The sequence below is a fragment of the Hibiscus syriacus genome, unplaced genomic scaffold (assembly GCF_006381635.1).
Source record: "Hibiscus syriacus cultivar Baekdansim isolate YM2019G1 unplaced genomic scaffold, ASM638163v2 tig00003721_pilon, whole genome shotgun sequence".
Lineage (NCBI taxonomy): Eukaryota > Viridiplantae > Streptophyta > Magnoliopsida > Malvales > Malvaceae > Hibiscus > Hibiscus syriacus.
Genome location: NW_024061981.1, coordinates 569,239 through 595,602, shown reverse-complemented (window position 1 = coordinate 595,602; position 26,364 = coordinate 569,239). Strand labels below are relative to the sequence as shown.

At 34.1% G+C, this 26,364-nt stretch overlaps 1 protein-coding gene across 1 annotated transcript; it reads right to left on the bottom strand.

Moving 5' to 3' along the window:
• Positions 1 to 9,607: 9,607 nt before the first annotated feature.
• On the bottom strand, positions 9,608 to 12,800 carry LOC120181709 (serine/arginine-rich splicing factor 4-like). Its single transcript, XM_039186794.1, has 2 exons — positions 12,726 to 12,800; positions 9,608 to 11,797 (listed from the first exon to the last, which is right to left on the bottom strand). Exon 2 carries the CDS (start codon positions 11,795 to 11,797, stop codon positions 9,749 to 9,751), a length of 2,049 nt encoding a protein of 682 aa, XP_039042725.1. The 5' UTR covers positions 12,726 to 12,800; the 3' UTR covers positions 9,608 to 9,748.
• Positions 12,801 to 26,364: the final 13,564 nt, after the last annotated feature.

The following is a 26,364-nucleotide window of genomic DNA, read 5'->3' as shown; positions in this document are numbered from 1 at the left end:
GAAGTGGAGGCTGCTCATCATTCGTGCCATCAAGAAAACGCTGACTAGCTTGCCACCAATCAGTGGCAAGCTCAGCCTCCGTGGGTGTCAGTCTCATTAATGGAATGTTGGCCTCCTAAAAATATAAAAACTCAAACAAATTTAAAACGTCTAATATAATAACTTGTTATATATGATAGTATTTGTGTTAACTTACATTATTTATTGTCGCATATGGTATTAAGTCTTCCCAATCCAACAGACGTTTCCTCTTCCAGGAAATAGCCCTGGGAATATCATTTGAAGTTTTTATTGCATATGTCTTCATGGCGGGAAAGGCCTCGAATATCCAAATCTACAAACAATATAATAACAAACATTAGTAATTGTTAAATAATTAATTATAATTTTGAAAACATTATATAGAAATTCTTACCTTAAAGGCCCAAACAAAGCCTGACAAAGTGTATTTCGACCCATAGCCCCGCAAACTTTTGCGGTCATCAAAGGCAGACGAAAACTTAGTCCAGGTAGCTTTCCATATATACGAACCCCACGGAAACAGATTCCATGCATTTAGGTCCTCTACCAATAATATTAGCTCCTGAGGAATAGGTTGTCTGGCCTCTCTGCCTAAAAAGCCGGCATACAAAAGTAGTAGAAGGCATACTCGGACAACATCGACGTCATTCATCCGAGTAAAACCATCTTTCTTATTAAACAATTTCTTCATGTCGTCGACGTGTAAGTTCGGCTTCTCTATTGACTCATCAGGAAAAACCCTGGATAACCATGATGGGCGGGTGATATGACGAGTGTACCGGCATACATCATCGTGTCCGAATCGTAGACCAGTGATTAAGCAGAACTCCTTCCGCCCAAAACAAGTATACGCCGGTGGAAAATGAAACCATATCTCTTCCTCATCACGTTGTATACTGTCGGGTAGATCGCTAGTCATGGTCTGAAGCCACAAATGGGTCAAACTAGCATCTCCACCCGGATGCTGTACTCTCAGCCATGGCCCGAAGCAGGTTTCTTCAAACAATTTTCTTTGTGCAGGTGAAAGCTTCGAAGCAATTGTAGTGGCTAGGCTAACTTTATTCCTTAATGTCAATGAAGCCGAAAAAAATTTCTACAAAAAAACAATAAACATACCAAGTTAGATATACCAAAAATTACACTGTCAAGATATACCAAAAACAAAACAATAAACATAAATAGTAGTTTATTCTTGAAACTAAAATTTGCAACACTGTTTTTGTCTTTTGGTTGAAATGAAAATCGCAACGAGATAATGAGAATCGCAACGCGGAAATGACTATCACAACGAGAGAATCGCAACGCGAAATGACTATCGCAACCAGACAATCGCAACGCGAAATGAAAATCGCAACCGCGAAATAAAAATCGCAACGCGAAATAAAAATCGCAATGCGATTTTTGTTTCGCGTTGCGTTTTTCATTTCGCGTTGCGATTATCTCGTTGCGATAGTTATTTCCGCGTTGCGATTTTCATTCTCGAAACTATTCTTCTTCTGCATTACTTCAACCAAAAGACAAAGCAAAGACAAATACTAACTTCACAGGCTAAACAGTTTAGCAGTATTGGCAGCAATCGAATGAATTTAATAAGAAATCTAAGTGAAATGGTTAATCTATTATTGAAATTACCAGTAAACTTATCATCAATCTCAATATAAAAAACCTAAAATAATGCAAAAATTTCAAAATAAAAATAAAAAAAACTAACCCTCGGAGGTTGATTTTCCATTTCTGAATGATTGTGAGGGATTTTTGACTGTGAATGGTTGTGAGGGATTTTGCCGGCGATGGGGACGGAAATCTTCGGAGATGGGGACGGATTTCGCCGTAGAGAGTGAGAGATGGAGATGGGACTGAGTGTTGTGTTTTTGGGTTTGAGGTTATGAGTTGCGATTACTGTGGACGATTCAATTTCCGATTTATTAAGAAAAAATTCGTGTTTGGAATTTGAAAAAAAAAACGCGTTAATACGAATGGCGCTATGTAAATCGCGTTGCGAAAGTCAGAATCGCGTTGCGAAAGTCAGTATCTCGTTGCGATTTTGTATTATCGCATTGCGATAGTAAGTATCGCATTGCGATAGTCAGTATCGCATTGCGATTTTCCCAATTCGTGTTGCGATTTTCCCAATTCGTGTTGCGATTTACTTATTCGCATTGCGAATTGGGAAAATCGCAACGACATTGTATACCATCGCAACGCGATTTCCAACTATCGCAACGCGAAATGCAACGCGAATTTGCGATAATGGAGATCGCGTTGCGAATTAGCGATCGCATTGCGATTTTGTTGGTCATTTTGGCAAATCTGGAAAAAGTTGGTTAAAATCGTATATTATATGAGATTTTTGGTCACTGAGGTTATTTTCTCTTTAGTAATTTAGTAATTCCATCCAATACATTGTTTAGCATTTCTCAATTCTTCTCAGGTACTACAATAGTAGCGGCGCATATTATTTAGGGTAAACTACACAAATGGTCCCTAATATTTGGATATGTATTCATTTTCACTATTTTTGTTTAAAAAATTATAAATCGATCACTAATGTTATCGTTTGTTATAAAAGAGTTACTCGCGTTAACATCCGTTAATAATCGTTACTGCAGTAATAAAATACTGATATGGCACGTTAAACCAGCTGACTCAACATGTTTGACCGACCGTTTAACTCTTATTCTTCTTCTTCTTCCTATTAACCACTCACGACCATTTTGGACAAAATCATGCAAGAAAAAATACAGTAACAAAAACTATAATATAAAAAGTAAATACAAATAATCCAACAATCATAAGCAATTCGAGGATAGCCAACTTCTTTCATGACAGTATTTGGTAACGCTCATGCCAGGAGAAGATAGCGAACTTCCTTCTTTCGGAGTCTTGGTAACAAAGCTGCAATTACTGCTCATCTCTGTCTGCGTTTACCGCCACATGACAGGATTTTCATTTGCTTTTGCTTCAGTAGTAATGTTTTGTGGCGTTCGATCGTGGAAATGCATAACTCTAGAATTCCAAGGAGTTGATGCTTTTGAAGATATATCAATATTATTAAAATAAGGTGGATAAGTTGGTTATCAAAAATAAAACCAAAACAGAAGAGGCATCAACAAGGAAAAATGTCTTCACCTATGGCAGGAATCCTCCTCTTCAAACTCCATTTTAAATCTCACGCCAAGAGTAGACTTATTTTTAACATACTCCAAATATTTGTTCAACCCACTTGTCCTGATATTTTACACAAGAGAAAATATATAAAAAAATGTATAATTTTTACCTCACACTTTGACAATCCTGAAAATACCACACCTCAGCTTATAGTAGACAGCAAAGAGGGTTTGTGTTGAAACTGCATGAGATGCAATTGCAAGCACTCCAACATGCAAGCTCTGACTTGAAATCACTGACGATGGCATGATGCTATGTTGTCGAACAGCATGCCTCACTCCAACACGTAACTCGTCCTTTTCCCCTCTAGATAACCAAGTAGCTCATTAGCTACACGAGAATGAACAAAACCACCAAAGGCCGGAACATGTTCAAGGTGCACAAACACAAACAAGTAGAAAAAAACCAAAAATGATCTTCCTCAAAAAGACAAAAGAGTCACCAGCTACTAATCTCTTTGAAGTTACAAACGTACTCCATCCTGTTGTGAGCAAATGCCTCCTTGGTTGGCCTGCTCATTTAATCAGATACACATAAATAGTGTGCCACTTGATGAATGCTGGAGGTGTCTTTTACACTAAGAGTATAAAAATCAGGTGAGTATGTTACCTATGAAAATATGCTTAACACGCCATTCATAGCCATAAAGATCCTTAGCAACCAATTTCTGGGTCGGGGTTGCCTCGTTCATGTCCTTAAAGATACCCATAAATAGAGGGTTTGTGTTGAAACTGCATGAGATGCAATTGCAAGCACTCCAACACCTCAGCTTATAGTAGACAGCAAAGAGGGTTTGTGTTGAAATTGCATGAGATGCAATTGCAAGCACTCCAACATGCAAGCTCTGACTTGAAATCACTGACGTTGGCATGATGCTATGTTGTCGAACAGCACGCCTCACTCAAACACGTAACTCGTCCTTTTCCCCTCTAGATAACCAAGTAGCTCATTAGCTACACGAGAATGAACAAAACCACCAAAGGCCGGAACATGTTCAAGGTGCACAAACAAAAACAAGTAGAAAAAAACCAAAAATGATCTTCCTCAAAAAGACAAATGAGTCACCAGTTACTAATCTCTTTGAAGTTACAAACGTACTCCATCCTGTTGTGAGCAAATGCCTCCTTGGTTGGCCTGCTCATTTAATCAGATACACATAAATAGTGTGCCACTTGATGAATGCTGGAGGTGTCTTTTACACTAAGAGTATAAAAATCAGGTGAGTATGTTACCTATGAAAATATGCTTAACACGCCATTCATAGCTGCGACCACGATAGCACCCACAAAATAGAGGTATCGCTGTCTTTGAATATACTCGTTATTACCGCAATAGCGCCCGCTATGGCAGCAAGCGAGGTAAACGCGACATGACTTAAAACATGACCGCGACCGCGATTTATATCTCTGTTCATATCCATAAAGATCCTTAGCAACCAATTCCTGGGTCGGGGTTGCCTCGTTCATGTCCTTAAAGATACCCATGCATGTATAGAAATCAGCAAAAAAAGGTATTCACAACAGCAAAAGATGGAAAGGGCCAAAAAATAGAAGGATCTTGAAACTAGTACAAGTTTAGGAAGGCATTTAGTGGCATGTTTGCGAAGAACAGGAAACTCTCAATGGGTGCTTGTATCTGAGGCAGTTAAAACCTTGCTGAATGAATGGACAGTAGGTCCTTCAGAGTCGGGAGGGCAAGGATCAGTGACGCCTTGTTTTCAAGAGGGCTAGTTATTTTAAAGAAGAAGAAGTGTCAAACAGTCGGTTAAACATGCTGAGTCAACTTATTTAACGTGTCATGTCAACATTCCATTAATGCAATAACGATTGTTAATGGTTGTTGACATCAAAGGATCATTTTTTAACAAACGATAATGTTAGTGATTGATTTATGACTTTTCAAACATCAGTGATGAAAAATAAACACTTACCTGAACATTAATGATCACCTGCGTAGTTTACCCTATTATTTATGACAATCATATTCAAAGACTTTGTGTTGTTAGTTTATAGGTGTTCACTTTAAAAACTATTTTTAAATATGTGACTGCATTATAATTTTAATAAAAAAATTATTCACGAAATCCAAAAAAACCAATTTGTTTTCGATGATTTTATTATTATTTTCTTAAAATTAATTTTCAATTAATTTATTTTACATGAAAGTTTCGTAGGTTTTTTATATGCTTATTTATCCGGTCAACTAAAAGTCAGGAAGAAAAAGAAAAAGAAAATCTCAGAAAACCAAGATAATATAAATTTATTAAGTGACCTCAATAATAGAAGAGTATTATTTGAGTTTAAGCAAATGTCTCTCTAGGGTGGGCATGTATTATAAGTAAGCTAAAAAAATAATTAAATGTATATTACTTTATAATTACTTCATATTATTCAAACAAATAAAAATTAAAACAATATAACAATGTATATACTAAATTTTATCATATCTATTAGGAGTGAACAATATTTTTATGTAAAAAAATATAATTATAAATTTATCATTCTTTTTTTCAATTCTTAAAAATATTTTTAATTAATTTATTTTAAATTATATAAAAGTATAAAAACAAATATATTATTATTATATTATTAATTATCATTTTAAAAAATTGATTTCTTAACTAAATTGATATACGCTAACTCATTTGATAATAGAGATGAATAAAGATTATTTGTTAGGTTGTCATTAAAGACAATTAAGGAGAAATGGTCGTTTATCAACCTTGATAATAATGATTCATTTAATACGTATCCAAATCATGGACAACGTTCATTATTAAGAGACAAAAATAAAATCAAACCTCTATATTTAACCGGGGATCGGTTTTTGTTTAATTTATAATAAATATCAAAGTATTATTGGTTATTCTTTAAAATTTTTAAAGAGAAAATATTTCTTTTCAAAAAATTAAATTAAAATTATATCTTCACTAAATACTTTTTAATATCAAAATTATATATTAAACTTGTTTTGTATTTATAAAAAAAAATGATGTAGAGTCTGAGACAATTAATAAGATCACATGGATGCTGAAAAAGATTTAAATTAGCAGGGCAATTATGGTGGAAGGAAAAATGCCATACATCCATGCAAGGTTTGTGGATGAAATTTTCTATAATTCTTTTGTTTAGAATGGAAGGGAAATATAATTTGTTTGAATGGAAAAAAAAAGGTTATTTTCATTAATCTCATTATTGATATGGATACTAATAATTTGTTGATCTAGCGAGATAATATATCAAATCTATAAAATAATATTAGAATGTAAATTACGCTGTAAATAAAATAAATTATGCTTTAATTAACCCCCCTCTTCTCTCCCTTTATATATTTTGCTCTTTCTTCTTCAATCCCCTCACCACTCTCTCTCCCCCTTACCTTCAACAACAAGCGTTTTTGTTCAGGGTTTCTTGAACTTTAAGTTAACCCATGTTTCAATACAATTCAACTGTTTTATCTTTTTGGTTGGTGTTGTTCTAACATGTTTCCATCCAAGTTTAAAATTTATACGTGGAAAGAAGGAAAAGAGTCGCAGAAATGGACCCAAGGTTGACTTGAAGCTGAACCCATCTCCACCGAGGGTTAATCTGAGAGTAGAATCACCAATCCGATCGGCAACCATGATGCCGACATCTCCTCCGAGCTCATGCATGTCGTCGGAGATGAACCAGGAAGTTGATACCAGTAACGTCAGATACTCGAGCAGCCCTGAGGCGATATCCATGGTCCTGGTGGGGGTGCCCAAGTTGCTTGATGTACGTTATGCTTTCGGAGGATGACCCTAAGTGTCCCAAATGCAAGAGCGCCGTTTTGCTTGATTTCCTCCATGATACCGCCCCCACAACCACCGCCACCACGACCAGGAAGGGCTGAGTATGAACCAGGAATCACCTCCCCTCCGTCATCTTTTACCTCCTCGGCCTTTTTTGTGGGGTGGGGAGTTTTCCTATTCATATAACATAGATGTGGGCGTTTATGGTTGGTGGGTGTCTTTAGTTTAGGTCTGGTATTTTAAGGTTTCTTCCTTCTTTAGCATATGACTATGTAAACTGGTTTAACTGCCGTAATTTTCTTTTTTCAAATCTTTTATATTGTTCGGCAAACTAATGCGTGTTTTTATATCATACAAGTTGCTGATGAGGCAGTGACGCAATGCTAAGCTTAACTGAGTGAAAACGAATGAAGGGTGAAAATTAACTTGAATCCCCTGAAAAGATGGGTAAAAATCCTAGATTTTTCTGTGCTTGAGAATGAGGGGGTATTATACTAGTGGTATTTTTGCTTGACTTTTGGCCCACAGGGTCATGATTGGCAGCAAAGAATCATCCACAAAAGTTGTGGATTTGCAGGAATCAGATAGCGACGAAGCCGTCTTTATTTTTACTGCACAAAATCCACTTATAGAACTCAAAATTTGTAACATCAAAACAAGTGAAATGTTAAGCTTGGAGCTCAAACTAACTACATTGTGCCCCTCGGGACCAGGGGTAGTTCACCAGGCTCCCCCTGGTACTCCCCCTGGTGCTACCGATTGCAAATCCAATTTGGGCGGGGGGGGGGGGGTTGTTAAATTGTCCGCAAAAGTTAACCAGAGTGACAATTTAAAAACACCACATCCTTCATAGATATCATCAAAAAAATTTAAACTGAGCAAAGGCAACAAAGAAATAAGAAAATAGTAGTTTTTTTAATACTCTAGAATTAAAATATCATCTGTTCAAAATATTCTTTTAGTTGTTGACAACTTTTTAATTATTGATAATGCACGTACATCCTATAGATACAGATGCTTAAACTTGAGATCTCTAAGAAGAGCAATACTCTTTTAACCATTGAGGTAATTTAATGGGTTCAAGAAAAGGATAGTTAGGTAAAGAAAGGGGAGTGGTTCCAGCATTGAAAAAGAAAATATAAGGGGAAACTTATTAGAGTGAAATGCCATTAAAACACATAAATGCAGGAGTAATTGAGACAGTTGAGAATATCATGAAAGGGTGAAGGGGGCAGATATTACGTCAGAAGATAAATACAAATTAAGTTCCTCAACAGTTGTCAATAACCATTTCTCATTTTTGCCTACATTTTCATCATTCACTAAATGCCACCTTTCTGGTGACATTGTCTATTTTGGTAACCCTTCCCTCTACTTCTTTGTCCATCTTCCTCTTCAGCTCATTCAATTTATTTTCTTTTCACTTCAGCTCATTCAATTTCTTTTCTTTTCACAACACTCTTAAAACTAGTACAATTAGCATAGGGAGTATCAAACTAGACATCATTTCATTATGAATTGAAATCCATTGAATGGATTTAGTGATAAAAAGGAGTATTATTCTTTTTAGAGAATATGAGTTTCAGCATATGAGTTTATAGGATATGTGTATTATCAATAGACTAAAAAAATTCTGAGCATATATTACCTTGTAATCACTTCAGACTATTCCAAAAAACAAAAAAAATTCACCCTGCATAGCGCAAACCTGTTTGCCTAACAAATTGTAAACAGTTTATCCAATGTTTTGATAGCTAAATAAGTAAAGACATTCAAGAAACAGAAAGCTTTCCATAATAGATTGCTAATGCATTGTAGTTATATTTTTCTCTTTTCAGCTAATGTAAGCATCTAATACCGATGGTAAGCATCTTATCAACTGATTTATTCGAAGTCAAATGATTATTTTATTATAACTCTGGACTTTGGGCTGCCAGTGTGATACTAAAATATTTGCAAGACAACTAAGAGAATGCGTTTGATCTTCAGATATGATTTTCACATTGTATATACTGTAAAAAGGTTGCTTTTTAATCACAAATATACTAGACTTTAAGATATGCGCGACAACTTTTGACTCTCAATGTTCCAAGGAGCCATGGACTGATTAAAAACATGCTGAGAAAACCCCCGACACTGGTTTGCAACTCAGTTCAGTAAACTCACTTAAATAAACTATGCTAGATAAGTAAGGAACCAACCATCTAGCCAGCTCCTAACTGTCCTTCTGCTGGGTACAATACTGAGTCATGTCCAACAGTGAAATTTCTATATGCATGCAAGTACTCTGTAGTACAGAATGCATAAAATATGGCAATTCTAAATAAAAAAACTTTCACAAATTTACAAGCATTTGTCACTAAAATTAGAAACATATTCGTTGTAACATACTTCGTGAAAGTCTAATTGAAGTGACAACATATTTTACAGAAAAAAAAAGAAACTGAAAATAGAACAAAATTTTAATAATTCTGAAGGGAAACCACTAATTATGAAACAATCATGTAAGAAGGTTCAATAATAAGCTTGAGAACTATAGTGCGTTGTATTATTGGCATGAGAAGCTGAGAAGCTTTACATGATTTCCACAACAAGAGAAGTCTTGATAGTTAGCAGATAAAATATGTACAATACTATTACTTACTAAAACTATATTATAGAAAAGAAAATGCAGGATATCATTTTGATTCTAGCAGTAAACAGTTCGCATATTTTGTGGAAGTTTACCTGTTAGATCTCCGAACTCTGAAGGCATAAAATACGCAGTCACAAAATTTACAAAGTTTCTCAGAGGTGATTTAGTTCTCCCCATCCACTACAGCTTCTGATATACTTGTCAACAATACCAAAATCTTTATTTTGTTCAACTCGTCTGGCATAGTTCTCGGTTGAAATAGGACCTTTCTTCAACCTCCTATAATAGATTATCTCCCAAGGCCACAAGCGAGCAGCACCAAAGTAAGCTTTTGCAGATAGATGCCTTTCATTTTCTTCTGGAGGTTCTAGACCAAAATGCTTCATGACAATACACAGTTCCTCTGGCGATATGCTTGTAGAACCCACAGAGGTAAGCTCCGAAACAGTCTCTACAGGTTGTACTACCACATCCTTTGTTGTCAGTGAACCAACATCTTGAGTGCCCTTTATCTCTCTTAAGTTCTCTGGAGATAAACTCTCATCAGCAAGTGAATTTTTCCCAGAAAGTGGTGTGCTTGGATTTTTAACTCGAGGTGCTGACCTGGGTGTCATATGATTATCATTATTTCCTCCCTGCATAGCTTGGTCCTTTTCCACTCCACTTTCTACTTTGGCAGGTGAAACGGCATTTTCAATACTCACTGGAGCCACTCTATTTTCAAAATTTGCATTCTCCAATTGAACGTCACCTCCAACCGTAATCTCCTTGGATTTAGGTATGTTAGCCGCATCCAAAGAGCCTTTCAAATTAAATTGCCCTTTGTCCGACGTTGATGCTAGAGGCCTGCCAAATGATACAGGCGAAGAGTAGGATGTTGGAGAGCTCAACCTTGAGCTAGATATAGAGCATCTGGACCTAGAATAATGTGATATTGAACTCAACCTTAGATTTTTAGATGATGAGCGTGCTCTGGATGATATGGATCTTGATCTAGACTGTGAAATTGACCTTCGCATATGCCTTATGGATTTAGATTTTGAGCGTGACCTGGATGAACTGTAATCAGGAAAAAGTGGAGAAGAAATTGGCCTTGCTTTCTTTGCATTATGTCTTAGAGGAGTTCTACCTCTCCTCCTACATCGCTTCTTTCCTTCATGGTCCTTCTCCCAAACCCTGACTGTTTCCTTTCCAATAAAGGAGCTTCCATTATCTATCAATCTCCCACTCTTTCTTGAACCAGATGCTTTTCTGGTATCCTCAAATCGCTTTGTTCTTCGGAGATCCTTGTCGTGCAGCAACTTTGCCCGAGACCTGGATCCGAAACTTGCTAGGGAACCTTTTCCTCCACCTCCTCTACCAATGTTATTGTCACGTCTGAGGTCAAACCTGGAGAAATATCTTCCTGAAGTAATTTCATGGGGGCAGTTATGCTTTTTGTGACCGAAGGCACCGCAGCTGTAACAAGCTTGCTGCACTTTTGAATCCTTAGGATGGTTCACAGTTTCTTCACCTATCAGCTCTGTCACTATTTTCTCTTGCGGGCTTTGTTCAGCAGGAGAACCACTGGAATACACAATTCGGTTTTTTTCAGCCTCAGCTTCCTTGTCATAACCTACATAGCGGTCAAATTCCATTTCATGCTCAATGTCATTGCCATTAGAATGATCATGGCGTTGCCCATCCCACCTATCATCCATCTGGTTAGGTTCATCCTGGCCAATTTTATTCAGCAAATCTTCCCTATGGTCATGATTTTCTTCCCATATAAATTGTTTAACATGGTCTTGATGGTAGTCTATATCCGCATTAAGCAAGTCAGCAGAACTAAGCATCATCCCATGACTCTCTGGTTGTTCAATACTCGGCTGAACATTTAAATCAAAATTTCTACTACCATAATATCCACCTCTAGTGGGACTCCTCATTCTATGTGGCTCACGATCATAGGTCCGATCAGCCCTGGAATTTTTTTTGAAAGGTCTAGGCTGTTTATTTGACCATGTGAGAGTTAATGGCTTACCACATATATTTCTTCCTTGAAGTGCTCTCAAAGCTTTTTTTGCATTTGGAGGGTAGTCATACACAACAAATCCATAGCCATCTTTCAGCTTCATATTGCATCTTCCAAACCTCTTGAAAACATGCTCAAGTTCATCCCTACGAGTGCGAGCAGATAGATGACCAATATACAAAGACATCTGCATCAGAATTATAAAGAGAGAGAGAGAGGGAGAAAAAGAAGAATAATTACTATGTTAAAATAAAGAAAATCAATTTAGACACACATCACAAGCTTAAATGATGCAGCATTCTGCACCGTACATTGGTTTTGGACAGTCACAGGAGTAAATGACAATCCAATGCTAAAGATGCACTACTTTTTTTTTTTTTTGATAATAAAAGACGCACTACTCAAATGAGTAGAAAGGAGATGTTTGCTATACTGCGTTAATGAATAAAGTGCTAAACACCATTCAAATACTTGCACGGCAAATAATGATAGTGATAAATGACATAGTTATCCAAAAACTCAACAACTACAAGCGCTCCTTAGTTAAGCATCATAAAACCAAAGCATAACAATTTCATTGATTGCTTAGAAGACCACAAAAACCTGTTCATTTGATCTACAGCACAAACTAGAGAAAAGGGAACCTTGAAAATGTAACACTCAAGTAGGAGAACATGCAAAATTCCATTGCATAAACCTGAAGAAGTATAGTTGAAAATGACAACTTATTCAAAATTGTAGTAGTCGTTACGTGTTTGATTGAATTTCTGAAAGGTGACCTTTTAGCAGCTACAATTACTAAGTTTTTGCTAGTTCTTCCTAGCCACACTAAGTATTTAACAGCAGGGAAGGACCTGAAAACAAGAATTTAATCACCCTAAAGATGAAAAGAAAAACACCCATAAAAATATAAACTGAAGTTACATTAACTTGAGCCAAGTGCATTTACACAGAAAATAAAAAAAATACAAAATATAAAAAAGAAGAAAAAGGTCTCTATTTCTTTATGCACTTCATCGAACATCTAACACGCAAAAACAATTGCATCAAAGAAACTATGAAAAATCCAAAAACAGTGAAGAAGAAGAAAACTTGAAAAAGAAATGCAATAATACCGGGAAACAGAATCGGAAAATAGCCGAGAAGCGGAGACAAATAGTATGTTTTGGGTAAAAATCCGTCTTTCCCTTCCTTTGTTGGAAGGCAGTGGCGTGAGTAATGAGTGTTGGCATTAAAGTCGACCAAATTAGCCCAATTAATTATTTAGCCCAATAAGGTATTAGATGTTTTATTTTAGGAACTATAATATTTGTTATAGTAATTTAGAAATTGTCATGTGGGTATAACATTTTCAATAAAATATATTCTTTTACTATAGACTTGTTACTTTGACGTGATAATTTTTATTTTAAAATTTGTCACTTCGACGTAATGAGTTAGGATAAAAAATTATTTAAATAAATTCATCATGTAGATATGATGAGTTTATCATATACTGTAATATTTATTGTAGATTTCGAATTAATTTTAGAAATGAATTAATGAGCAAGTTTTTTTCTCCATATGACTTATTGGCCCAATTTTACTATTAAAGTCTTTGAGTGGATTTTATGGTGAGGGATGAGTTAGTTATAAGTGAACTATTCTTATATTGTTTTTTAATTAATAATATTAGTTAATTTTATTGAATAAAAATACAATAATTTCAAATAATAAATTGATTATATTAATTGATATTTTTTAAATCTTAAAACTATATAACCGATTATTAAATAATAAAACAAAATTTCACAAAAAATAATAAATAAAAACTCGTTAAATAATTCAAAAGAATGATAGCTACAAATCAATTCAATTGTCAACAATAAATGATAAACAACATTAATATTAACATAAAATACATATAACAATAATAGAATGTCATCAAATTTGTTTTTATCACAATTCAATCATAATTTGTCTTTGATGATTTTAAATATCTATTAATATAAAAAAGGCATTTGATGATTCAAATCGAGGTAAATAATAAAATACAAATAAATGTAAAAATTTAATCTTGAAAATATATAAAATAAAAATATTACAAGAATAGAAAAATATAATATAAGAGTAGAGAAAAACATCCACAAATTTATAATAAAATGATAAGACTTATTAACTAAAATAACACAACCAGATTAGGGTATGTATTATTTTAGCGACGACATCAGCTTGGTGTTGATCGCTAACAGGTGATATTCATGGTTTTTCCTTTGTTTTATTATAATGAAATTTTATTTTTTATTTTAATAATTTCACCTTTATGACACGTATTTTTCTACCTTTATATCACATTTTCTCTACCTTTATGGCATATTTTCGGTTGTTTGGTTGTTATTTTTGTTTATTCTTTTTCAAAGTTGGATTTGACATTGTCACGACTGATCAAAATAGCGCTTTATTGGTTATCATGTTGATCTTCCCTGCTTTGGACTCTCGTATTAGATTTGGATACGTGATTTGTGTTCATGGATAGTATTTTTATGTCACTCAATTCTAATTTGCGATTTGTCAGTGGTCTTTCAATAGCTTCTTCCCTTTTTGTGGTTCGTTTGTTGATGCGGTTAGATCTGTTCATATCTACCTATCCGAGTTTATTTGGTTAGGTATGTAACACCCCCAACCCGTATCTGACCTGAATACGAATCTAAGGTGTCACTTGACTTTTTAAAGCTTGTGCATTTATAAAACCATCATAAATTTAAAACTTTCATTAACACAAAACTATATTTACATCAAAAGTTCAAAACATTACACTTCGATCAGAGCGCACATACTATATGACTCTATCTACATGACAACACATGTAAAATATAAACCAACATACTATGTAAGGTGCTTTTGATCTGATCTTCAAATGAGGATATGCTGCTTTGCTGCTCCTAAGACCGGTCTTCTTGCTTTTCTGTACCTACGTGTAAATCACATACACGCTAAGTCATAGACTTAGTGAGGCATAAATCTATAATAATGCTTTTCTTATGCATATGAATATGTGACGTGTTATTCATATAAAATCATCACTATCATTCACAATTTCATTTCATTCATATGACTCGCTATGAACAACATTAGTATGATAACCTATAATGCAATACCCACATTTTTCCATATTATTTATAGGCCCATGTATATACTGAGAACTTAAGGTATTCGAGTACATAGAAGTTGTGCACATCTCCTGTCACCGCAGCTCGTATAATTCCCACTGAGTGGCATATGAAATTGTCCCGAAGGACCTGCGAGTATGTTCCGAAGGACCTATGAGTTATCCCGAATGACCTATGAAACCCTCGACTCTTGGCATGCCAACTATACCTATAGCTCTCATATTACATCACATGGCCATTAATATTATATTTCATATAACTATGTACTTGTATCATTTCCCTTTTAATCACATATATCATTTGTTCTATCACATTTCCCATGTGCATATCACCATTAATCTCATATCATGTAACATAAGTATTTGAGTACATTCACATGAATCATGTATCGAATCATATGTCAACATATATGACTTATGCATATTTAATAAAGACTATAATGTATGCATGTTCATAACTACCATACTATGAAATTAATCTAAGAAATAGACTTATCACAAGTCTTAATTTCTTTAAACTACATCTCTAATATGAACTCACCTATATTCCTTTGTTTTTCCCCCGATCGATCTTACTAGGCAATTATTCCAGAACTTGTTTAGGCTCTGTATCTACATAAATAAAATTTTCAAGATGATTATCATATGCCTAAACCTTGCAACTTGCTTCTAATAACTTAAATAAATTTAAGGAATCAATATTCTATTTTTCCTTTAGGGGGTATCGATACCCTACTTAAAGTATCGGTACCCTCATGGCATTATGTGATTTTTCGTTCAAGGGGCATCGTTACCCAACTAGGGGAATCGGTACGCAATTGGGGGGTATCGATACCCTCAATACATTTTGTGATTCTTTCGTTTGAGAGGGTATTGGTACCTGTTGAATGGGTACCGATACCCCTAGCTCAGAAATGCCATTTTAAGCACGAAAAATCACTCTCTTTTCAGCTCAACTCTTCATATTTCACCTCATTTAATATCCCTAACTTGCATACATATACTTACACTCATTCATACTCAATAATCATTTCCTTAAACTCAAAATCCTATTCTTTATATGACATTCAAGAATCACACTTAATTTCCAACATGTTCTAATTCCCATTCTAACACTTCCTATTCTTTAATTCCATTAATGACAAGTCAAATTTAAGATTGGAATCTACTTAATACTTTCCTATCAAGATTTCACTTTTCCACTTCCTTTCTTTAATCCTTCCTATTCTCCTCATCTTGTTGTTTAAGAATAAATTAAGCTTTCCTTAAGCTTAATTATCACCTAATAATCAAAATAAAACTTGAATTTCATCTAATAATCAATTAACAATGAAACTTACCTTTACTTTGGGGTCCTCACGTTTGAAGAGAAGAAGAATATATCTTTAGAAGCTTAGATTTTTAGCTTCCTTGCCTTCCACGTGGGTTAATATAACTATAGCCCAAATTAAATTATTTCCTTAAAAAAAGATCATTTTGTTCTTCTTTACACTTCAATCCTACACAATATTTCTCATATAACTCATTAAACTATTCAATTATTCTACTTTAATCACCAAATTTTGAAACTTTATAATTTAATCATTAACCATGTATTGAGGATGTTACAAATCTCCCTCTCTTAAGAAAATTCGTCCTCGAATTTTCAATGGGAAAAAAGATGTGGGTATTGATTTCTCATATCCTCTTCACGTTCCCACGTTGCTTCTTCAACCTTGTGATTCCTCCACAAGACTTTAACCAATGGAATAGTCTTGTTCCTAAATTGCCTAACCTTATAAGCTAAAATTTGAACCGGTTCTTCCTTATAAATCAAATCCGGTTGCACCTCGATCTCTTCTGAGGTTACGATATGGGAGGGATCTGATCTATACTTCTGAAGCATTGAAACATGGAAAACATTATGAATCTTTTCCATTTCCGGTGGCAAGGCCAATTGGTATGCCACTGGTCCTACTCTTTTTACAATTTCATATGGTCCAATAAACTAAGGACTCAACTTTCCTTTCCGACCAAACCTTAGCACCTTCTTTCTTGGAGATACTTTTAAAAACACTTTATCACCAACTTGAAATTCAATTTCTTTCATTTTCAAATCTGTATATGTATTCTGTCTATCTGCGGCAGCTTTGAGATTATTCTGGATTACAATAACTTTTTCTTCCACCTCCTGAATTAATTCAGGACCAAGAACTTCTCGATCCTTAAGCTCATACCAGTTCAAAGGCGTACAACACTTCCTCCCGTTTAGACCTTCATAGGGAGCCATTTTGATACTCAACTGATAGCTATTGTTGTAAGCAAATTCAGCAAGTGGAAAATATTTTTCCCAAGATCCTTTAAATTCAATCACACAAGCTCTCAACATGTCCTCTAGGATTTGAATAGTTCGTTCAGATTGTCCATCGATCTGAGGATGAAATCTTGTGCTAAAATTCAATCGAGTTCCCAATTCTCCATGTAATAACTTCCAAAATCTTGAAGTAAATCTAGGATCTCGATCAGAAACAATGGAAACTGGTACACCATGCAACCTTATAATCTCTCTAATATACAACTTGACATACTTATCCATGGAGAAATCTGCTCGTACCGGAATAAAATGGGTTGACTTAATCAATCTATCTACAATCACCCAGATTCAATCTCTTTTGTTTGGAGTCATAGATAACCCCGTCATAAAGTCCATCGTTACATTATCTCATTTCTACTGAGGAATCAACATGGGTTGCAATAATCCTGACGGAACTTGATGTTTAGCTTTGACTTGTTGACAAATCAAACACTTGGATACGAATTCCGTAATATCTCTCTTCATTCCAGGCTACCAATATCGACTCTTAAGATCCATATACATTTTATTTCCTCCTGGGTGCATCATCAATAGACTACAATGAACTTCTATTAACAACTCATTTATCAAATCCTTATCATATGGAATTACTAGTCTCCCTCGATAGTATAAATTCCCATCAGCCTTAACCTCATAATCAATAAGTTCTCCATTCTTGACTTGCTGTAACCTCTTTGAACATTTTTCATCTCTAGCTTGCAATTATTTAATTCTACTTATCCATGATGGCTGAAGGGTTAATTCCGCACATAAAGCACCATCATCATTCAATGACAACCTAGCATCCAAGGCTCGTAAGGATGCAAACATCTTTCGGCTTAAAGCATCCACTACCACATTTTCTTTTCCAGGATAGAAATCTATCACAACATCATAATCTTTTAAAAATTCTATCTATCTCCTTTGCCTTAAATTCAACTCTGGGTTATCAGGTATTTCAGACTCTTATGATCTGTATATAAATAACATCGTTCAACATACAAGTAGTGGCGCCAGATCTTCAGGGTGAATACCACTGCAGCCATCTCCAGATCATGCGTTGGATAATTCTTTTTGTGTGATTTTAATTGCCTCGACACATACGCTACCACTTTATCCTCTTGCATTAGTACACATCCCAAGCCATTATGGGACGCGTCACTATAGACAACGTAGTTTTACCAGACTCTGGTTGAACTAATACTGGAGCTTTTTTCAAAATCGTTTTCAGCATATCAAAACTTTCTTGATATTCAAGGGTCCACAGAAACGTCACACCTTTTCTCATCAACTTGGTCAATGGTAAAGCGATCATTGAAAAGTTTTTAACGAACCTTCGATAATAACTAGCAAGTCCTAGAAAACTTTGAACTTCAGATACATTCTTGGGAACCTCCCATTCAAGGATAACTTTTACTTTCTGAGGATCTACTCGAATTCCTTTTGCAAAAATCACATGTCTGAGAAATATAACCTCATTTAACCAAAACTCACATTTGAATAGTTTGGCATATAACTTCTTGTCTCGAAGCATTTGCAAGACTATCTTCAAATGTGCACTATGCTCTTCATTTGTCTTTGAATACACCAATATGTTATCGATAAACACCACTACAAATTGGTCCAAATAAGGTTGAAAAATTCGATTCATCAAGTCCATAAAAGCAGCTGGTGCATTTGTAACTCCGAAGGGCATCACAATGAACTCAAAGTGGCCATACCTCGTTCTAAATGCAGTTTTTGGAATATCTTTCTCTTGAACTTTCAATTGATGATATCCCGATCGCAAGTCAATCTTAGAGAAGACCGAAGCTCCCTTCGAATGATCAAATAAATCGTCAATTCTAGGCAGAGGATACTTATTCTTAATGGTTACTTTATTGAGTTGTCTATAGTCGATACAGAGACGCATTGATCCATCCTTCTTTTTGACGAACAATACTGGAGCTTCCCATGGCGAAACACTCGGTCTTATAAATCCCTTGTCTAACAACTCCTGCAACTGAATCTTTAATTCTTACAACTCTTTTGGAGCCATTCTATATGGTGCCATGGCAATAGGTGCAGTTCCCGGTGTTATCTTGATCTAGAATTCTATCTCGATCTGGAATTACATCTCTCTATCCGGAGGTAAACCCGATAATTCTGTAGGAAATACATCAGGAAATTCTCGAACTATGGGAATTTCCTAAATCCCTTCTCTTTAGTTCTCATATCCAACACATTCGCAATAAACCCCTGACATACCTGCAGTAATAACTTCTTTGTTGACATCACAGAAATAACATTTGCCAATGGATTCCATCTTTCACTGAATACTACCACTTCTAATTCATCTGAGTTGACTAACATTACCCTCTTTAATCTACAATCAACATTTGCATGATAACGTTATAACCAATTCATTCCCAAGATTACTTTAAATTCGTCAAAAGGTAATTTCATCAGATTAGCAGGTAATTCAATTCCCTGAATCCGTATGGGACACCTTCGATACCTTCTATTAACTCGAGCATTGTGCCCTAACGGATTCGTAACTATAACTTCATTACTGGTGTCTTCTAATGGAATGCTTAATTCTTTCACTATCTTACTATTAATATATGAATAGGTAGATCCCAGATCAATCAATACCATGACATATCTATTCCACAGTAAGAAGGTACCTGTTATAATTTCTGGATCATCCTGATCTTTATTAGTTTTGAGGTTATACACCCGAGGAGTGGATCGAACCTCCTATTGAGTAGCAAATTCTGTCGGATTTCTTCCTCTACCTCTACCTCTACCTCGTCCTTGTCCCCTCTTAGACATTGAAGCAGATCTTTTCGGTTGGCTTAGCTCTTCGATCCTAAAAGGAAAATCTCTCATATAATGCCATGTTTCCCCATATCGAAAACAAGCTCCTGTTTTAACTATGCATATGCCACTATGATTTCTCCCACAAATCTGACACTGTCTAACTTGACTTTGTTGTGCTCGCCCTTCACCAGACCCTACAGATTGAGTGTGTCTGACTCTCATCTGATTTGATCCTCTAGCAGAGGATGCTACCGATTCCGACCTTGCTTGAGATCGAAAGCCTGAATCTCTACCTCTCTTGGGTGGTGTAGAACTCGATGAACCTCCAATTCTTTTAGATGGTTGGGATCTTTGCTCCCCAAACCACTCATTCTGAGCTCTTTCTAGATCTTTAGCACGGTTTACTAATTCTTGGAATGAAGACAAATTCAACACAATAAACATCTCTTTCAACCTCGGGCGCAAGCCTTCCACAAACCATTCGCAAGCATCCTTTTCTATAGGCACTAGTTCCGCTGCAAAGCGACTTAGTTTGTTGAACTCATACTCATATTCATACATCGTGCGGTTTATTTGCTTTAAGTTCAGAAATTCTTTCTTCATTTGTTTGATGAACTGGTCCCCTATATATTTATGTCGAAATTCTTCTAGAAATAGAGACCATGTCACACGATCACTTGCCATTCTCAACGTGACATTTGTCCACCATATTCTCGCTTGCCCACGAAGCAAGGAGACTACTTCATCAAGCTTCTACACATCAGAACAGTGAAGTCCTTCTAGCATAATCTTCACGTCATTAAGCCAAAGATTCGTAGCAACAAGACCTTCTTCGGCTTCACCTTAAAACTCTGGAGCTCCTAAACCCTTCAACTCCTTTACAACATTCATTCTCGGAGTTGAAGTAGCAAGAGGTTGGAAACGCGCCAATACTGCTTCTAACGTCTTGAAGAATATATATTGATTAGATACAAGCACTCTAGAAGGTGCTTGTCATTCACCTTTCCTGGCCAGGGCAGGTGAATTACTGCTCTCAGCTAATCTCTCATCTCTTGCTTCACTTTGGGAGCTATCTTGTCCGGACATCTAATAAAACATAATCAAATATCTATATTAGCTAAACAACATATTCATTACTCATATCAGATTAGAAGTTCTTACTACTATGTTGGCATGTACACTTTTTATGACACTTGGGACTTCAGTTTATGCCGAGAATCGACTAAATCGTAACTCTGATACCATTAAATGTAACACCCTAACCCGTATCTGACCCGAATATGAATCCGAGGTGTCACATGGACTTTTTAAAGCTTGTGCATTTATAAAACCATCATAAATTTAAAACTTTCATTAACACAAAACTATATTTACATCACAAGTTCAAAACATTACACTTCGATCAGAGCGTACATACTATATGACTCTATCTACAATGCAACACATGTAAAATATAAACCAACATACTATGTAAGGTGCTTCTAATCTGATCTTCAAATGAGGATATGCTGCTCTGCTGCTCTTAAGACCGATCTTCTTACTTTTTTTGTACCTGCGTGTAAATCACTTACACGCTAAGTCATAGACTTAGTGAGGCATAAATATCTAATAATGCTTTTCTTATGCATATGAATATATGACATGTATATACTGAGAACTTAAGGTATTCAAGTACATAGAGGTTGTGCACATATGCTATCACCACAGCTCGTATAATTCCCACCGAGTGGGATATGAAATTATCCCGAAGGACCTGTGAGTATGTCCCGAAAGACCTATGAGTTGTCCCAAAGGACCTATGATACCCTCGACTCTTGGCATGCCAACTATACCTATAGCTCTCACATTACATCACATGGGCATTAATATTATATTTCATATAACTATGTACTTGTATCATTTCCCTTGTAATCATATATATCATTTGTTATATCACATTTCCCATGTGCATATCACCATTAATCTCATATCATGTAACATAAGTATTTGAATACATTCTCACGAATCATGTATCGAATCATATGTCAACATATATGAATTATGCATGTTTAATAAAGGCTATAATGTATGCATGTTCATAACTACCATACTATGAAATTAATATAAGAAATAGACTTATCATAAGTCTTAATTTCTTTGAACTACATCTCTAATATGCACTCACCTATATTCCTTTATTTCCCCGATCGATCTTACTAAGCAATTATTTCGGAACTTGTTTAGGCTCCATATCTACATAAATAAAATTTTCAAGATGATTATCAGATACCTAAACCTTGCAACTTGCTTCTAATAACTTAAATAAATTTAAGGAATCAATATTCTATTTTTCCTTTAGGGGGTATCGATACCCTACTTAAAGTATCGGTACCCTCATGGCATTCTATGATTTTCATTTAAGGGGGTATCGATACCCTCAATACATTCTGTGATTCTTTCGTTTGAGAGGGTATCGGTACCTGTTGAATGGGTATCGATACCCCTAGCCCATAAGTGCCATTTTAAGCACGAAAAATCACTTTCTTTTTAGCTCAACTCTTCATATTTCACCTCCTTTATTATCCCTAACTTGCATACATATAATTACACTCATTCCTACTCAATAATCACTTCCTTAAACTCAAAATCCTATTCTTTATATGACATTCAAGAATCACACTTAATTTCCAACATGTTCTAATTCCTATTCTAACACTTCCTATTCTTTAATTCCATTAATGACAATTTAAATTTAAGCTTGGAATCTACTTAATACTTTCCTATCAAGATTTCACTTTTCCACTTCCTTTCTCTAATCCTTCCTATTCTCCCCATCTTGTTGTTTTAGAACAAATTAAGCTTTCCTTAAGCTTAATTATCACCTAATAATCAAAACACAACTTGAATTTCAACTAATAATCAATTAACAATGAAACTTACCTTTACTTTGGGGTCCTCACGTTTGAAGGGAAGAGAAGAAGAAGATATCTCTGGAAGCTTAGATTTTTAGCTTCCTTGCCTTCCACGTGGGTTAATATAACCATAGCCCAAATTAAATTATTTCCTTCCAAAAAGACCATTTTGTCCTTCAATTTCTTTTTCTTTACACTTCAATCCTACACAATATTTCTCATATAACTCATTAAACTATTCAATTATTCTACTTTAATCACCAAATTCTGAAACTTTATAATTTAATCACTAACCCGATATTGAGGATGTTACAAGGTATTTTTAACATTTTCCTTCTATGATCATTCTGATCTTAATTGGCTAATTTTCTCGTGTTTAGAAAAATATATCTTTATTATGTGTTTAGTTTACGATTGTGATTATAAACTTTTATTATAATTTGGACATTTTTTATTTTTTAATAAAATTAGCAGCTTCTACAAAAAATAACACAACTAATTAAAATGTGTATAAATAAAAATTAAAAAGAGGAGAGAGATAAGATGGAATTCTAAGGAACGACACACTAATATAAGGCTAAAGAGCAACCAAAAGTTTGAAAAGGAACTTAGCAAAATAGGTTTAGTGGCACCGAAAATATTAACCTATATATAATATATTGGGTTATAAGTATTTTAGAATACCATAAAATGGTGTAACCGGAAACCTATCTTACAAGTAAAAGCATAACATAAAATGTTATAAAGCGGAACCATAAAAGTTATCAATGTAGTAACATAATAGGTTGCACTAAAATGCTATATAGGGTAAGAAAATGAGTTACAAACTACAAATGTTATGAATGCTATTAACATTTTAGGTTGCGCCTAAAATGTTACCAGAGTTTAAGCTGATGGAGCATTGAATTTTCCCACGATAAGAAAATAAGTTTAAAAGCTAAAAATGTTATGAATATATATAAGAAATACGATAGCGCCTAAAAATGCTATGTTCACTAAGACATAGGTTGCGATATGAAATGTTAATATTTTTATTAATAATATGGGTTGCGCCTAAAATGTTATCAAAGTTTAAGCTGATAGAGACTTGGATTTTCGCACAATAAGAAAATAAGTTTAAAAGCTGAAAATATTATGAACATATATAAGAAATACGATTGCGCGTAAAAATATCATGGTTCACTAAGAAATAGGTTGTCATATGGAATATTAATATTTTTATTAATAAAATGTGTTGCGCCCAAGAATGTCATGGTTAACTAAGAAATAGGTTGTGATATGGAATGTTAATATTTTTATTAATAAAATGGGTTATGCCTAAATGATTTTAGTGTTTAAACATATATAGCCTTGTATTTTCCCACGATAAGAAAATAAATTAAAGCTGAAAATATTATAATTATATATAAGAAATATGATTGCACCCAAGAATGTCATGATTCACTAAGAAATAGGTTGAAATCTTGATTGTTAATATTTTTATTAATAAAATGGGTTGCGCCTAAAAATATAATGGTTCATTAAGAAAGTAAGTTGCGATCTGTAATGTAATGTTAATATTTTTTTTAATAAAATATGTTACGTCCAAGAATGTCATGGTTCACTAAGAAATAAGCTGCAATATATTATTTTTATTAATAAAATAGGTCGCGCCCAAAAAATAAAAATATTTTAAAAATTTAAATATCGATACTTAATATATATATATTTTTGGATAAATGATGCACTTTATATATCCAAAAGAACACAATCCATACAACCAATCAACCTAAATAATCAAAACAAACAATAAACTCAACCCTTAAAACCCCATGCACAACCCCAAGCCCTACTGAGCTGCAAATGTCGTTCACCATGCAATCTCACCAATTTTAAACTAACCATTTCCTTAAGGCACACCACCAAAGCTACCTCACACCTGTGGACTCTAATAACATGCATTATATTTCTTTCTTTACATAACAAAACAATACAAGATACTTAATATATTATTACTGATACTTTTAAATATTAAAAAACTAAAGATAAGATCGAAATTTAATATATCGATATTTATAAAAAATTCAAAAGTATCAATATTTGAGAAAAATATTTATACTTTCAAATTTAAAAAACATGAAAAATTATATTTTAACTTTCAAATTTAAAAGTATTGATAGTTTTGAAAAACTACCCATACTTTGTAGTCTTCTTATTTTTCATGTTTTTCTTTAAATTCGAAAGTATCGATAATTTTTTAAAAGTATTGATACTTTGTAGCCTTATCATTTTTCATGTTTTTTTAATTCAAAAGTATCAACACTTATAAAAAAATATCCATACTTTCGAATTTAAAAAAATATATGAAAAATGATATTTTAACTTTCGAATTTAAAAGTATAGATACTTTCTTAGTGAACCATAACATTTTTGGGTGCAACTCATTTTATTAATAAAAATATTAACATTCATATCGCAAGCTCTTTGATAGTGAATCATGACATTCTTAGGTGCAACCATATTTCTTATAAATAATTATAACATTTTTAGTTTTAACTTATTTTCTTATCTTGAAAAAAATCCAAGTCTTCATCGTCTTAAACTCTAATAACATTTTAGACGCAACCCATTTTATTAATAAAAATATTAACATTCCAGATCACAACCTATTTCGTAGTGAACCATGACATTCTTAGGCGCAACCCATTTTATTAAAAAAAATAGTAACATTCCATATTGCAACCTATTTCTTAGTGAACCATGACATTTTTAGGCGCAATTGTGTTTCTTGTATATATTCATATCATTTTCAGCTTTTAAATTTATTTTCTTATCGTGGGAAAATCCAAGACTCCATCAGCTTAAACTTTGATAACATTCTAGGCACAACCCATTTTATTAATAAAATTATTAATATTCTAGATCACAACCTATTTCTGGGTGAACCATTACATTCATGGGCACAACCTATTTTATTAATAAAAATATTAACATTCCAGATCACAACTTATTTCTTAGTGAACCATGACATTTTAGGCGCAATCTAAAATGTTAATAGTATTCATAACATTTGTAGTTTATAACTCATTTTCTAACCTTATATAACATTTTAGTTGTAACATAATATGTTACTCCGAATGATAACTTTTTCGGTTCCAACTTATAACATATTAGGTAGCGCTTTTAACCTGTAACCTTTTTTACCAGTCACACTGTTTATTAGCCTTATTTTAGGTGCCTTACATCATAACTTCCCATGAGATAAGATAGGGTAAAACATAATACAAATTATGATAAAGTACGAGTAAAATTCACTCAGTCAAATGTCGAAGATACTATCCTCCTTGACAAATAAGAAAAAAATTAAAATTAAAAATATAAACTGAAAAATAAGAAAAAAGAATAATTAAACTATGATCAATAAATAGGATAAGGATGTATCAATACCATTTTTTTTAAAAATATTGATGGGCCTCATTAAAAACCCTTCTATCAATGTAGGTTGGATCCTGTAAAGGGAAAAGTGTGTCCAACTATTCATTAATCACTAGGTTAACATATTGTTTTGTACATCAACATCAATGGACTCAAGATACTTATTA